The sequence below is a fragment of the Gastrolobium bilobum genome, unplaced genomic scaffold (genome assembly GCF_033153095.1).
Source record: "Gastrolobium bilobum isolate Gb01-03AN ecotype WA unplaced genomic scaffold, APGP_CSIRO_Gbil_v1 utg31796, whole genome shotgun sequence".
Taxonomy (NCBI): domain Eukaryota; kingdom Viridiplantae; phylum Streptophyta; class Magnoliopsida; order Fabales; family Fabaceae; genus Gastrolobium; species Gastrolobium bilobum.
The window spans coordinates 399,534-415,880 of record NW_026898399.1 but is presented as its reverse complement, the minus strand read 5'-3'; the positions used below and the strand labels follow the sequence as shown (position 1 = coordinate 415,880).

At 31.4% G+C, this 16,347-nt stretch overlaps 2 protein-coding genes across 3 annotated transcripts; both read left to right on the top strand.

The window, feature by feature from the left end:
* The first annotated feature begins 1,078 nt into the window (after positions 1-1,078).
* On the top strand, positions 1,079-5,620 carry LOC133315731 (myb family transcription factor MOF1-like). Its single transcript, XM_061517392.1, has 7 exons — positions 1,079-1,205; positions 1,294-1,370; positions 1,481-1,517; positions 2,957-3,110; positions 3,538-3,770; positions 5,135-5,139; positions 5,345-5,620. Exons 1-7 carry the CDS (start codon positions 1,079-1,081, stop codon positions 5,618-5,620), a joined length of 909 nt encoding a protein of 302 aa, XP_061373376.1.
* Positions 5,621-7,263: 1,643 nt separating this feature from the next.
* LOC133315754 (uncharacterized protein At4g15970-like) lies at positions 7,264-10,967 on the top strand. Of its 2 annotated transcripts, none has more exons than XM_061517418.1 (4): positions 7,264-7,623; positions 9,114-9,479; positions 10,167-10,648; positions 10,779-10,967. In XM_061517418.1, the coding sequence occupies exons 1-4, from the start codon at positions 7,348-7,350 to the stop codon at positions 10,831-10,833; spliced, it is 1,179 nt and encodes a 392-aa protein (XP_061373402.1). In that variant the 5' UTR covers positions 7,264-7,347; the 3' UTR covers positions 10,834-10,967. The 2 variants fall into 2 exon arrangements, with proteins under 2 accessions (XP_061373402.1, XP_061373403.1); XM_061517419.1 differs by having other exon boundaries at positions 7,264-7,632.
* Positions 10,968-16,347: the final 5,380 nt, after the last annotated feature.

The window sequence follows — 16,347 nt, the reverse complement described above, 5'->3', positions numbered from 1 at the left end:
CGGGATATCGTGTCGTGTCATATCTCGTGTCCCGTGTCGATATCGGTGCAACATAAGTGAGTAGTATATGGTGATTTCTCATTCACGTACATTAATAATAGTTGGTAAGATAATAACATAGCAGTCCGAAAAGAAAACAAATTAAACCAAATCTAAAAAGCATTTTCATGGGATCCACATATTCTTACAGAGTGATTATGACGAAGTTGTCGCATATATTACTTGTCTTTCTTGAGAAAGAGATAGTACTAAAAACTAGAAACTATAAATAGAAACAAATTAAGGTCAAACTTTTACGTTTGATATGGTGGTGTAGTCTTAGTCCATTAGATATAGTTTTCCGTCAATGATAACATTAAGAGGACGTTTGGTAAAAGAGAATTTTTTTTTTATCCGAAAATCTTGATTTTCAGAAATACGACGAAAACATTTAGTTTACGATAATATCCGAAAATTAAAAATTTAAAAATTAATTTCCCAAAAATCGTGAAAAATATCCACTACCAAACGTGTCCTAAAATATCCTTATACATGTACTAAAAAAAAAAGTACCCTTATACATGTAGGCTTAGGCATAATCATTTCGTGGAAGGTCAGAGCAAACAATATCGAAATTCAGAAGCCTCCTCGTGATTTTTATCTCAGAAAATGCTTTCTGCTTTTTGAGATTTCAATTCTTGCGATTTTCTCTTTCATTTTCTTTTTTTCTTTTTCATTGGCAACTAAAGGTGGAGGAGGGTACAAGCAGCGAAGCGACAACAGCACCTACCATAAGGTGTTATCAGTGACATGTTAAGGAATTTACAGACTTCCCTTTGGTCTTGTCCTTTTCTCTCGATATTTTCCCCTCACACTATGATGATTCTATGTTCTGTTTTTTTCCATTTTCTTTTTTCTTTTTCTTTTTTTCCTGTTTTGCTTATGTGGAGCAAAACGGCATGGCTTTTCTCTGTTATATATGAAGTGAAGGAGAACAAGTAGAGAAAGAATAGCCTTATTTGGTGAGGACCTTGTTGGTTTGGAAAGAAGAAAGTGGAGATCTTTTTGGAATACACTTATTTGTTGCAGAAAAGGAAAAATGGGTAGTTGGGGTAGGGAAGGTGTAGTGAGACAGTATATAAGATCGAAGGTTCCTCGTTTAAGATGGACACCTGAACTGCATCGTTGCTTTGTTTATGCCATTGACACTCTTGGAGGTCATCACAGTAAGTACATTATACTATGCATTGATTTTATTTTACTCTGATGATTTTCTAAAGATTTTCCATTATTTCTGTATTTTGTTTTTTTTAGAGGCTACTCCTAAGCTTGTTCTTCAGTTGATGGATGTTAAAGGGCTAACAATTTCACACGTCAAGAGCCATCTGCAGGTTGCTTTTAATCTGCTTACAAAATCATATTTAATTACTCTATTAGGTCAAAATTCCTTTATGCTCACAAGTCTCTTATTTTGGTGTGTTTCTCTCTTTTCCGAAACCAGATGTACAGAAGCATGAGAGGTGACTCTTGCAGAAAAGGTACCTTGAAAAAATATAAATTTCATCACAGTATTCTTAGTATGATATAAATGATCCTCTATATATATATATATATATATATATATAAAATAATCTGTTTACAAATTTTTATAAATTACACTATGTACTCCCGGAAAAATACATAATGTAACCTAGTGTACTTCCGAAAATACATAGGATAGTTTGTAAACAAAAATTTATAAATATATATATGTATATATATAGGGCTTATCATTTCTCAAGCTGCCGGAGATAAAGTTATCTCCGACTACTAAATCATGGCAGTACAAAGATGGATCAATGGTGATAGAGGAAGAGAGAGAAAAAGAAAATTATAACCATTCAAAGATGAATCAATTAATAAAAGAAAATAAATAAACAAAACGACGTAGTTTTGGGATGGCCGGAGATAAACTTATCTCAAGCAGCTTGAGAAATATTTTTCCCTATATATATAGGGCTTATCGTTTTTCAAGCTGCTTGAGATAATTTTATCTCCGACTACTAAATCATAACCGTACAAAGATTGATCAATAGTGATAAAGGAAGAGAGAGAAAGGGAATCACAACCATTCAAAGGTGAATCAGTCAATATAAGAAAATAAATAAATAAAATGACGTAATTTTGGGATAGCCGGAGATAAACTTATCTCAAGCTGCTTGAGAAATGTTTTTCTCATATATATATATATATATATATATATATATATATATATATAATGAGATTTACATTTCTACAGCTGTTGTACGTGCAGCAGTCAAATACTTGCCAATATATACGTGAAAACATTAAATATGAAAAATCATAACCATACAAAAGATGAAAGCATTAAATATGTTAAATCAAAATCATACAGCTGTCATTACTATATGTGAATGTCATTGTTATATGTAAAATGAGTGTAGAAATGATTTTACCATATATAATATTGGATTCTATCAATATACATATTCTCGTTTTTTTATTTAGTTAACGGTTAAAATTTATTCACGAGGAAGGTCATGATTTATCCACCCCTCCGTGTCCCATGCACATTGGATACTGTAGATGCTTTATGCATTGAAGCCAGGCAGACTCACTTAGCCGTTGTTTCCCTTATTGGTGATTATTTGTTGTTCAAAATTAAAAGCCTATGAGCTATTCTCTATTCTCTATTCTCTATTCATAAGTTTGAAATATCTGCAACTGCATTGACCATTTATTAGTCCCTTTCGTATTTAGTTGATGCCAGAATAGACGAGGAAGAATGATAAACCAATGTCCTTTTTAAATCTTCTAATATTGATATTTTGATGAAATCTACGACTTTTGTGTCAAATGAGTTCAACTTGTGGTAAAATCGATCAAAGCCCTGTTAATGTTTTGGACCCATATATATACTCTTTAATTGTTTCCACCAATCTACTTTCCTCAATGTGCGTTGGTTTATCTGTGTCAGATAGGACTGCAACCCCAAATAGAAAACAATCTTTTCAAGAGCATGATGATGGTTGTGTTGATGAAGTGAATGATGTTGGTGTTCACTCTTGTTTAAAACCCATTGGAAAAGCATCTGATTCCCTCTTCAGCTACAGCAATATCTCCCCAAAAAGGTAAGCATAACTTTATTTATTCATTTATTTTTTACGTTGAAATAAAAATTTTAGACTTTTCAAATGACTAATAGGCCAACAATTTTACATTGAAATAATAATTTTAGACTTTCAAATGACTAATAACAGTTCGTTAAGGATTTGGTTCATATTCCATAAGAGTATGGGTTCAAATCTCGCTGGTCAATGTAAGAATTTTGTTGGTGAGTGATATATAATCTCTCCCGAAAATTCAGATTGGAAAGTCTTCTCTAACCCTAACCAGATACCAGTGTCTAACTCCATTTAAACTTTTTGGAATTAAATAAGAAACGAATAAAAAGTGATTGGTCTTTGCTTTATTTTTTGATTTTCTGACTTTTACTTTTATTTTTATTTTTTATTTTTTATTTTTTTTAAATTCATCTCTGTTTTGGATTCTCCTCAGAGCTAGAATCGAAAAGACACGTTCCCTCTCAGGAATCCTACAATGCAGCCAAAGAATATGTAAAGCAGTCCCAAAACCTTGCCCCATTTATGATTATCTGCAGAGCATGGCTGAGCAGAAGGGAATAAAGGAGATTTGTGCTGGTACAATATGGCAGACCCAACCCCATTTTTCCACAACCTTTCCTATGCTGCCTAAGCAACAATCTGATTTGCTCCAGGTACCCATCCCATGCAAAACAATATTTTTTTTTTTGGGTTATGGTTCATTTATTTATTTTACTATAGTATATAATATAATTTTTTTTTTGAATAAATATCATTTTTGGTCCCTAACAAAAAACACGGTTCCCACTTTAGTTCCTTACAAAAAAAAATTAGTTAGTTAGTCCCTAACAAATTCAAAGTGGATTCATTTAGTTGAAATCGTGGTCCCTCACAAATTCAAAAAAGACCCGTATTAGTCCCTCAAAAGAACTAAAATGGGTCTACTTTGAATTTGTTAGGGACTAGCTGAGTAATTTATTTTTGTAAGAAACTAAAGTGGAAACTGTGTTTTTTGTTAGGGACCCAAAAGAGTATTTATTTTTTTTTTTTTTTTTTACTGGGGGTGGAGTGTGATGTTGGGCTGTATTTCACTACCATTTTTTTATTTATTTTTTGGAAAATTTGTCACGTCACTACCATGTTAGATAGCCCATTTAGGCTTCTAATTCCAACACACTTACTTCAAAGCTGATATTAAATATCTTCAATTTAGACAACATTTGTTATCAAATATTAGAAAAGAAATTTGAGCATTGACCCAATCTAATTAAGGATTGTAAAAATCTTATTTAATTGAATAGCTAATGAAGGGAGAAAAGAGTTTTCATCTAGCATATGAATGTAAGACATGACACAGTATTAAGGGTACGTGATAAGTGTCTTTTGATTAGAGAACTAATTAAGGAGAAGAATATTTTCCCCATGCATATGGAGGCTCACGTTGGATAGAGAGGTAGAAGGTAAGAAGAAAATTTAAGGATACACGTGACACAATATGAGGAAATACTTGTAGTTATAAGAGAAGGAGAGAGTGTAAAAACATTATCTCAATCTCTAGAATGAGAACTCAAATTTATTAAATAGAAAAGGGCTATTAATTAATCTTTGAAATTATTTTTCCCCCATCTTTTGGAAATTAAGGGTTGTGGGATTTCCTTGCTTTACCGTTCTTAAAAGATTTGTTTGCAGGTGCTTTTTTATTTGGCAATTTTTTCCATTTTATTCCCAAAATTTAGTGCTTTACGACACAAATTTGTTTTGTATAAAACTGAACTACTTAATATAAGTAAATGTCACTTCCATAATAAGTAAATGAACTACTTGTTTTGCCTCTTTAAATATTCCAATCTTTTTGTATATATGTATAAAGAAGAAGTTACCAAATGTTTGATCAATTTTATTAAAGGGGAAATGATTTGTTCTTTTTTTTTTAATATTCAATGATTTGTTCTTTTAAAGGATGTAATTTATGTATTTTAGTAATTTATAATTATGTACTAAAGATAATACATAGTTCTAATATTAAAGTTGTACTTTTTTTCTCTTTTCAGACACTGTTTACTGACGTGACAAGTAAAAAAAAAAGTACAATTTTAATATTATAATTATGTATTATCCTTAGTACGTAGTTATAAATTGCTAAAACGACATAAGTACAAATTTTTAATCCTAAATACATCGATTCTTCCATACCAAGTGCATTTTGCAAAAACGTATATACCCATGTCACTTCCTTATGGGTATTAATTATCGTTGGACAGGTTGCCAAATTAACTGGTAAGGAGCCTTTTAATGAACTTGGGAACACTAGGAGGGTGCGTGCAGAAGATGAAGATATAGGAGGTTGTGAGTTGTCATTGTCAATCTCATTGCCCCATCCTTCGTCTCAGATCAGAAGCAATGCTGCTTCAGCCAGTGAGATCAGTGAAGGAATTTCATCACGCACCGGCTTAAGCAATTACTTGGGCTGCTCTAGTTCTTCAAATGTCCAAAACGGAATTAACTTAGACCTATCTTTGGCCATATGTGGCAATTGATTTTATGCTCATTGTAAAAATGATCTGCCTTATGCTTAATCCACTCCATATCTTTTTTAATTCCCATTGTTTATAAATTTAGCACTATCTATTGGAATAGTTAGAAATGGTAAAACGATCCAACCCATCAAGATGACATGTTTAACCCATCAATGACCGTTTGAGCTTGCCTCATATAAGGCGAGTCAAAACCGATTGATGAACCATCAAATTGTGGTAGTTTAATTGGTAGCATTATATTAGAATAGTTAGAGGTGATAAAACGATTCAACTCATCGAGATGGCCCATTTAACCCATCAATCCGATTGAGCTCGTAAAGGACGAGTCAAAACAAGTTGAACCTGTTGCGAGACGGATTAATACATTAGGTTAGTTTTTCTTCTTTTTTTCTAAAATTCAAATGTGGAACCCTAAATCCCAGTTATATAAATATCATATATTACATAATGCAACCAGAAAATTAAATAAAACACTACAATGAACAAAACAAATTCAAGCAAAAAAAGATGCATTGAATAATTGTTAGTCCCTAATAAAAAAAATTCAAATATTAACAGTAAAAATAATCCCCCAATTTTCCAACATTCTACGCATGTTTATAATATTCTTTACCTAACAAAGAGTGGTAACACGACATTATGAATCACAGTTCTAAATTTTACATACAAGACGCATTGAAGATAGTATGATTGCACAAAAGGTATGGTGTGAGCATAGAACAAAACAAAGATGGTGGAAAGATACCAAATGATAATAATAGTAGCCCACTTGGTGTATAGAAGCTGAGCAAGTGGGGTGAAAGTATGTGTTTGATCTTGCTCATTACTATATTTAGGAGAGATTTAAAATTTTAATCCTGGACTCTCGTCCTGAACAAGATTGTCTCCCATGAAAGATACTTGTGGTTTATAAAAAAAAATGATGGAAAGATACGAACAAGAACTATACAAATAAATTGAAACCAACATTACTAAACACTGTTTTAATTGTTGAAGGAATCATTGACACAAAACATCAATTATGTGGATTTCAACGGTTGTACAAATAGGTCTGGTCATTGTTGCGCTCACGGCAAGTGCATCGTTCGTATAAGTAATATAATATTTAAGTAAAGAATCGTTCCTACGAGGATTATAACTCAATCACTAGTTCGCTACTTTGACTTAAGCTGGACAATCGAAATTAAATTTGTAACAAGAATTGATTTGAAATTTAAAATATTTAAACTAATTAATAGCAGGGGAAGGATATTGTAACAACCAAGTTGTGTTACTATCATATTACTACCAATTAATCTCACCGTTAGATCGGTTATATTGATCCAAAGGAAAAGTAAAATATGAGAGATTTAATCGATTAAATTGAAGATTTAATCAATTAAATCTTCAAGTCAATTATTTTTGTCAGTTTTGACCATTTAATCGATTAAATCTTCAAATTAATCGATTAAAGAGAAGAATAAATTTTTTTGAATAAAGGATAAAATAATTATTAATTAATTAATTAAAGATAAAAAGGTAAAAAAAAAAACCTATACAAGAGCCATATAACAAAAAAAACATCAACCAACATATTTTTACTAGTGTAAATGTAAAACATTGACTTACTTTCTTTGGCTTCCACACAAAACCCCAATACCCACTTGAGATTCTAAATTCGCTATCCCCTCTGTCGTTTTGCCCAAACGACGCCGCACCACCGAACATGACCTCACCGACGAAACCAAATGCCCCTCTCACGCCCACGCATGCTCCCATCTCACCGGCGACGATTCCCGGCGACGTCGCACCGCCACACAATAGGTAACTCCATCTCCTCCATGTTGTCGGAATCCACCTCCCTCCTTCTCCGTCGGACCATCGCCGCCGCGCTCATCTTCGCCGCCGTTTATCTCACCTGCTTACTCCTCTTCAGAGACGCCGATTACTCTTTCTTCCCTTCCTCTCTTCCCTTGTCTCGTTTTCCGACCGTTTTCCCGTCGGCGTCCAACGATTCCTCGGAGGTGAGTTCCGTTTCATCACGCTCTTTCGTTTCTTGTTACGTATGCAAGTGAGTTTCATTTTTTAGAGCATCGGAATCTCGTGGAAATCGTGATTTAGAAAGTGTACTTGTGCTTGTGGGTAAGATTCTTCCTGTGGTGACTGTGGAAAGTTTCCAAGTATGATTGTTTTGAGCTGAAATTTTGTGTTGTTGAGTTTGGCTGTTTGATTTATTTGAATGTTTAATGGCGTTGCGTGTGAGTAGTTATTTGAGTGGAATTGGATAAATAGACATTGGTCAATGGGAACAATACTTATATTGTTGTACTTTTAATATGATGTGTAAAGTTTCACTATGGATACATGTAGTCAATAAAATTCAATGTCTGCAAAATGCTTAGTCCCTGCCCCCTCTCTTTGTTTGGGCATTCACTTGAGATAACTTGATGACCGATGAGAATTGAAGGAGAGGGTGTGTGTGTGTATATATATATATATATATATATAGGGTTTATTGTTTATTATGTCACTGGATGGTCAAGTCAGTATTAAACTACGTCGTTTTATTTATTTATTTCCTTATATTTATTGATTCACTTTTGAATGGTTATGATTCTATTTTTCTCTCTCTTCCTTTGTCACCATTGATTCATTTTTATACGGTTATGATTTAATGACCGGACAAATGCTTATATCCAGTGACTTGACACTCATCAAACCCATATATATATATGTGGAGAGAGTTATATTTACAAACTTTTTATAAAACTCTTACAAACTATACTATGTAACTCCCGAAAGTACACTAGATTAAACTATGTACTTCTGGGAGTACATAGTGTAATTTGCAAAAATTTGTAAAAAAGGTTTGTAAACAGATCCTTCCCGTGTATATATATTTATACATGTTGAATGGTTGGTTGCGAAGTGGTTGAAGGTGGAGGATGGGTTATTTAAGGACAAAATTTGAAGTATCATCAAATGCGCATGGTTAGATAAATGGATATACTGATTTTTGTTAAAATTTGTCAAAGACCTATTTGGAGTGCTCACATTACATACCTACAGCCTTTGTATTTAAAAATAAAGGCAGATTGCTGCTTTGGAAAGATATTAATTTCCTTGTTGGAAAAACTGAGGAAGACTAGTTTTTTTTTTTTTTTTAACTACTTGTTTAATTATTGGTAGATACATTAATTTTAGCTGGTGATTTTTCAATGTTGAGTTCTTGTAGCGTCTGTTAATATTGAATTGTTGGTCAGTATGACAGAAAGTGGACAGATTGTCCCCTGCTATCAGCAACAGAGTTTCCATATTTAAGTCTCTCTTTTCCATTCATATGTGATGCTGATATGGAAACAACAGAGGCTTTGGTCTTATGAATATAATGAATTCAACCATGTTTGTTTTTAAACACTAAATATTTCTTATTTTTATTGTGGCTTTTTTGTGTAATTTATCAATGTAAGAGGAAGTTACATTTTTTATTCTTTTGGAATTGACTCTTATGCAGGCTAGCAATGAATATCCACTTGAAAAAATTCTGAATGAGGCTGCCATGGAAGGCAGAACTGTTATCTTGACCACATTAAATGAAGCATGGGCAGCACCAAATTCAGTCATTGATCTTTTCCTTGAGAGCTTTAGAATTGGAGATCATACTCGTAGGCTTTTGAATCATTTAGTAATTATTGCATTGGACCAGAAGGCATTTATACGCTGTCAGGCTATACATTCCTATTGCTTTTTGCTTGTTGGTGAAGGCACTGATTTTCATGAGGAGGCATACTTTATGACTCCTCGCTACTTGAAGATGATGTGGAGAAGAATTGATTTCCTTCGTTCTGTTCTAGAGATGGGGTACAATTTTGTGTTTACTGTAAGTATTTTGCTCACTAACCTCTTCATGTTCACTTGGACTGACTTGTGTAATCCTTTTGGTGTTTGGTAGAGGGCTTATTTTCAGATTCTTGGAAAAGTGAGGGTGGTAATTCAATTTGTCCATATTTGGTAGAAGATTTTTGAAAATTTTCCCGTGAATGTGATTTTCCGGGAATTTTGTTTTGTGTGTAAAATATAAACCAAAATATCACCCAGAATACCACCCAGACACTTTCCCGGGAAAATGGAAAATTAGATGCGAAAATTCTGATAAAAATTCTGGTAATATTTTGGCATACCGGGAAACTCACTTTTACATCATATTCCCGGGAATTGTGATTCTCAGGTAAAAAAAAATTTCTCCTCTACCAAACACTAGGTTGTGTAAACCCTGGGAAACGTTTTCAAAAGTTGTGAAGTTCACAAATGTCATTTAAATTTACCTAATTGTAATCCGAACTGGTAGGATAAATTGTATCAGTAAATAGTTCCATTACAATCAAATTTATAGCTATGCATTTTATTTTTGCTTTTACCATTGTATCTTGGTACATTTATTTTCCTTTTCAGAAAAGAGAAAATTTTAAAAAGAAAAAGAATACTTCGAGTAAAATCTATAAAAGAAGCTATATATACATTTCTAAGGTGTCTAAATTATATACTTAATATTGTGTTCCCCTTCCAGGATGCTGATATCATGTGGTTTAGGAACCCATTTCCCCGGTTTCACCATGATGCAGATTTCCAGATAGCATGTGATCATTTCACAGGTAGCTTTGATGATGTACAGAACAGACCCAATGGAGGGTTCAACTTTGTAAAGTCTAATAATAGGTCAATAGAGTTTTATAAATTCTGGTACTCTTCAAAAGAAACCTATCCTGGATACCACGATCAGGATGTCCTCAATATCATCAAGTTTGACCCTTACGTCACTGATATGGGACTGAAGATGAGATTCTTGGATACGGCTAATTTTGGTGGGCTTTGTGAACCGAGTAGAGATTTAAATCAAGTTTGTACGATGCATGCAAATTGTTGCTATGGTATGGATAGTAAGCTTCACGATCTTAGAATTATGCTTCAGGATTGGAAACATTATTTGACCTTACCTCCAAGTTTGAAGAGATTGTCGATTATTTCCTGGAGGGTTCCTCAGAAATGCAGGTTGGCCATATACTCAAGCTTTTTTCATTTGTGTATTTTAATCTTGTTTTTGGCTTACCATTCTTGTTCTGCTTTTTATTTCTTTTCCTTTTATTAATGGGTTTCTTATTGGGGTGAAATTTCTCCTCAGCCTTGATTCTCTCAGGCACCATGGTTCACCAGAGAAGAGTGTTCAAGAAGATTAAGGTTCTAATTGCATGTGTTAATTTCTCATACAATGATGTGGAAGTTCAGCTGAAATGCTGCTGGATGTATCTATTGAAGGAAGTATCTATTTTGTCCTTATTAAGTCCTTTAGCATATCCTGCGTAAGAATAATATTGTGAATATAAAATTAATTTAAATCTCATTTTTTTATCATGTGTTTCAAAATTGTTGTAAATCAATTATAGTAAATTCAGTTCTAGTGAAATCAAATTTATTCTAATTTTTAATTTACTCTTCGTATCTTGAATTTCACAACTTCATTTGAACAAATATTTTTACCTATATATTCTTAAGACACAAGTAGAAAGTTTCATCACTTAAATACCATATTGAATTTTTATCTCTGATCAATTTAGTGTTAGAATGTTTTATAATTGTGGGTTTCAATCAGTTGTAGTTTTTTTTTGTTTTTATAAAAATGAGCCAAGTCCTAATACATATAGAAGTGTAGTATAAAATTTATTTAATTAAGTGATTCTTTTGTTTGGGCTTAGATATTTGTAAATTGATTAGTGTGGATAACAGTATATGTCTAACTCATAGGCCTATGATAGGAAGGAAAATAAGGTTAATAAGTTTGGCTAGATACTCTTTGTATTCACAATATGTTAAAAAACCATCATTCCACAACTTGTCTTATCGAAAGTTGTAAACAAGGAGTAGTATGGATTGATGAGGAAGATCCTCGTCCTTAACCTTTGCAGGAATACCAGAGCAAGCACTGTAATTAAGATATCAAGAATTATGTCGTCAACAAGTAACCCTAAACTCTTTTGGTGTTCTAATTTCATATAATCCTATTTTGCAATTTCTAACATTTGGTATCAAAGCCTAGATTATATGATTTAGGACCCAATTATTTGTTATCGAAATGATAGTTTTGTAATTAAATTTAGGGTTCGTTTTTTTACAGTCAATGTAGATAAATTATCTACATTGAGTCCAAAACGACGTCGTTTTGATATGAAAATCAAGGCATTTTTGTAATTATAATTTATTTCAGGGTTATAATAGTATTTTTCATTATAATTTTTTTAATTTTTTAACTTAAATCGACGTCATTTTGAGAGAGAGTGTAGATAACTTATCTATATTCACTTTAGAAACATTAATTCCTTAAATTTATTTTGTATTTTAGCTCTTGATTGTTGTGACATTTGAATCAAATATATAATAGGTGATAATGTATTTGTTATATCGTTATCATATAAAAAAATTTAATAATCGTAACGTTTTGGAAATCAAATGGCGATCATGTCTTTGACAATTGTAATTTTTTTTTATTGATCTCCATGAATAGAGATCGTGATTTGTGAATGCATATATAAGTGAAAAGGTTTGTTTATTTATTTTTATTGAATATTATGAATTTTAGTTTTAAACCTAGGGTTTTAAAAATCCTGAAATTCATTTTTATCTTGATAGTTAGTTTTGATTCATGAATCAATAATAAAATATTATTTGAATTTTGTAAGTATGATTTCATTCTTTTAATCATGAAACCCAATCTTGTTTTCATGCTGTCATTGGTGGAAGAATTGTAACCTGTTCTTTATTTTTGTTTAAATCCTCTTTGAAAATGAATGAATCCAAAAGTTTACCAAAAAAGAGAGAGAGAGAATGAATCCAAAAAATTATTGAATGGATTTGGCTTGGTTTTTTATTGGGCTTTGATTTTGAGAAGAAATGGTGCTTGAAATTGCTGCCCAATGCAATAGAAAAGAGCTCAAGTTATGTTATCAAAAAAAAAAAAAAAAAAAAGAGCTCAAGTTATCCATCAATGATGCCACTAGATTTGGGGAAGAAGACCCAATAAATATATATAAAACAAAATAAAAATAAAAATAAAATTATGAGAATCTGTAGAAGAATCATGGAATGGAAATGGAAAGAAAATTATCCATTTATAGAGTAGCAAATTTGCTAATTTGTCATTAGGGGTATTCACGATCTGAATTGGATTGGTTTTGGAAGAAAAAATCATCCGATCCAATCCCTTCGGTTTGACAATGTAATCATCCATTCGGTTTGGACTTTTTTTCAAATCCGATCCGATCCAATCCAATTTTTTTCGGTTTGGATTGGTTCGATTTTCGATTTTTTGAAAATCCTAAAATTTATTTCATGCAGATAACATCTTTTATATATATATTGGCTTTGTAAAAAAAATTTGAAATACAAAAGTATCAATAAACGATAATATAATCGGGGGGCAATGAGATATGTAGCTCTACGCAGATGAAATTTTGTTGATGAGATATGACTAGGTTTTTCTTGGGTTTAGTTGATGGGTTAATGGGTCTTGAGTTTAGAAAATTTTGGATTATGATGGGAGAAAGACTAAAGTAAGTAGAGGAGAATTAATATATTAGATCGGTTTGGATTGGATCGGTTTTCATTAAGCAATCCGAAAATCGATCCAATCCAATTAAAAGTTGCGGTATTTTTTCGGTTTTTGATTTTTTGATTTTTGGTTTATTCGGTTATCGGTTATCGGTTTTCCGGTTCGGTCTCTGCGGTTTGAATCGGTTGATGAACACCTCTATTTGTCAACGTGGTTGTGTCATTATTTTTTATTATAAAAAATTTATCCTTTTTATGACACAATTATTGTGCGATTATCACCAATGTTGTTAAAATCGAGATTTTAAGTAAAATCGGAGAGGGATTAAAAATCGTAAAACATAGAATCGTAATGTAAAAAAATCGTAAAAACGTAAAAGCGTTTGAAATATTGATAAAATCGTTTTGATGAAAAAAATCGTAAAAAAGTAAAATCGTAGTGATAAATCGAGATTTTAACAACTATAATTATCACCAACTTGTAGGTGGCTTATGAAAGAAAAAAATATTATTGTATTTTATTCCCTTAATATCGATTTAGCAAAGAGTGTGCTGGTCAATGTTATATATGATGGCAACGAAATTATAATTTTTAAGAAAAGCCTTTCCGTATAATAAACATGATGACTTTATTTAATTGATAGTAAATATACATCATAATAAAATAAGTAATACATTTGTTTAGTTTATTTTATTTTATTTTCTTGTTGGTAGTATATCTTGGTATATATATATATATAGAGAGAGAGAGAGGTGAGATCCTTTGACACTAGTGTCAAATTTGAAATTTGACTCCTCATCTGAGAGCTATTAGATCAAAAAAGATCAACGACTCTGATTTGTAAGCATGTGACATCATTGATCTTTTTTTATCTAATGGCCTCAGATAAGATGTCAAATTTCAAATTTGACACCGGTGTCAAAGGATCCTATCTTTTATATATATATATATATATATATATATATATATATATATTAAAATTGATTTATTATATTTGACATTTAATAATAATTTTACGCTCTCCCAAATATTGTTAAAATAAATTCACACCCTCAGCTTGTAATGTGTGTTAATATTTTTATACATTGAGGTGTATGCTTCCACTTATATTGCTTAAGTGCAAAATCTGTTTGGGAATGTTATTATATTTGAATTCACAATCATTAGAGGTGTTGCATCTTCTTGTGAATTGGATCATGATTTTGGGCAAGAGAAAATTAATTCTGGTGTAAGAGTTTTCATCTTTTCATGAATTACTATGGGATTGCTTATTGGTTTGTGAAATTTTCCTTGTATATTTGAGGAATGCTTATGGTTATTTCATTTCATGCAATTTTCTGGCCAAAGAGGGTGATTATGTGTTATAACTAGGAACTTGTGAACTTGTTTGAGAAGAAGTTATTGGCGGTGCATTGGTCTAGGTGATTTGTCTGCCCAAAGGGGACACGTCTCCAAAGCATATGCATGCTCACTCAGCAACTTTTCTTTGAGGTTGTAGATAAAATTATTGGATACTCATTGGTCTAAGGATCTATCTGCCCAAAATGGATGGATTTTCGAACCCAATATTGTGCTCATTGATTAACTCATCTAAGATTATGATCTTGGTTTGTGTGTTCTACCCAAAGAGGAATATACTATTATGTTAGCTTTGTTACGACAACTTGTTATGCTCATTGATTAACTCATCCGAGGTTTTGGTCTTGGTTGAAAATCTTGGTTAGTGCATTCTGCCTAAAGAAAAATGTACTATTATGTTGGCCGCATTATAACAACTTGATTTAATTGAAGTTGTATATTGTCCTTTAGTTTATTCTGATGCATTCATGTTTTGCCTTAATAATGAATTTCTATGTTAGTTCATTTAAATAAATTTGAAAACATGTTTGATTCATTTTGAAATATTTATTTTAATTTTTTATATTAAATTTTTATTTGGAATTATTTGCTCTCATTTATATTTAATTTTGTGAAAAATATTTATAATCCTTTCTTTTTCAAATTTTAATTAATGAAAAATTATTATAGATTATGGTGATTATAATGTTAGTATTTACTCCCCCTAATTTAGCATAGATTTTATGTATTCTATTAATTAAGTTTGATTAGTGAGCTAAGGTATATAATTGTTGATATTGTAGATTGAAATTTTTAGCATAAATTGTAGTTTAGTAAATACAATGAGTTTTGGAAACACATGTTATAAGGTTTTTCACATTATTTGGATATGATTATTTAAAATGTTATTTGTGAATTGTCACAATTCTTTATTGATAAAAGTTATCGTTTGTGTTTACCAAAAAAAAAAGTTATCGTTTGCAATTACTTGTCCAAAAGGGGGTTATTGTATGTAGTAATCCTTGAAACATGCATGGAGATAAAATTTTAAATAATGTGAAACAATTGTGTATTATATATTATGCCCAAATGAGAGTTTATAATATGTTAATTATTTTCATAAAGTTGTTATCAAAAAAAAAAATTTATTTTCATAAAGTTACTTTATCGTCCATAATTAATATAACTATATCTATGTAATAAATATACTTTTAGTATGAATGATAACAATGCCAATAATAAAATTGTTGATTGGATTGAATTGTGATGAACGGGGATGGAATTTAGATTTTTCCTTATGAATTTTGATCTTGATAGGGCATTACGTTAAAGTTAGCATATAATTAACATAGAGATTATAATTGATATGTTTTTTAGTGGGAGAGATGATAAACTCAGTTTATCATTTTGTAAGGACTAAAATCACTCTAATATCTAGTCACTAGCATGAAAACTTATAGTTATTTGGCTAAAAAACATGGAGTTTGAATTATTTACTTATTTGAATGATTTTTGCTTGTTTTGTAGGACAATTAAGTTGGATTGAAGCATTGGAGCAATGATTAAACTTGAAGGACTTAAAGCATTAATAAATGAGGAGTCATTTAGTAAAAATCTCCCTAAAGCTGTTTTTTGGCCAATATTTCATATCTAAGATGATGGATTTGGATTTCGTGTTCTTCAGAGAAGTTGTAGATCTTACTTTTATCTTTCTAACAAGACCAAGATCATATCAATGGGATGAGTATAGCTCAAGTTATGGCCAAATACGAAACTATATTTTTGCTGTCAAAACAGTGTGTTTTAGCGC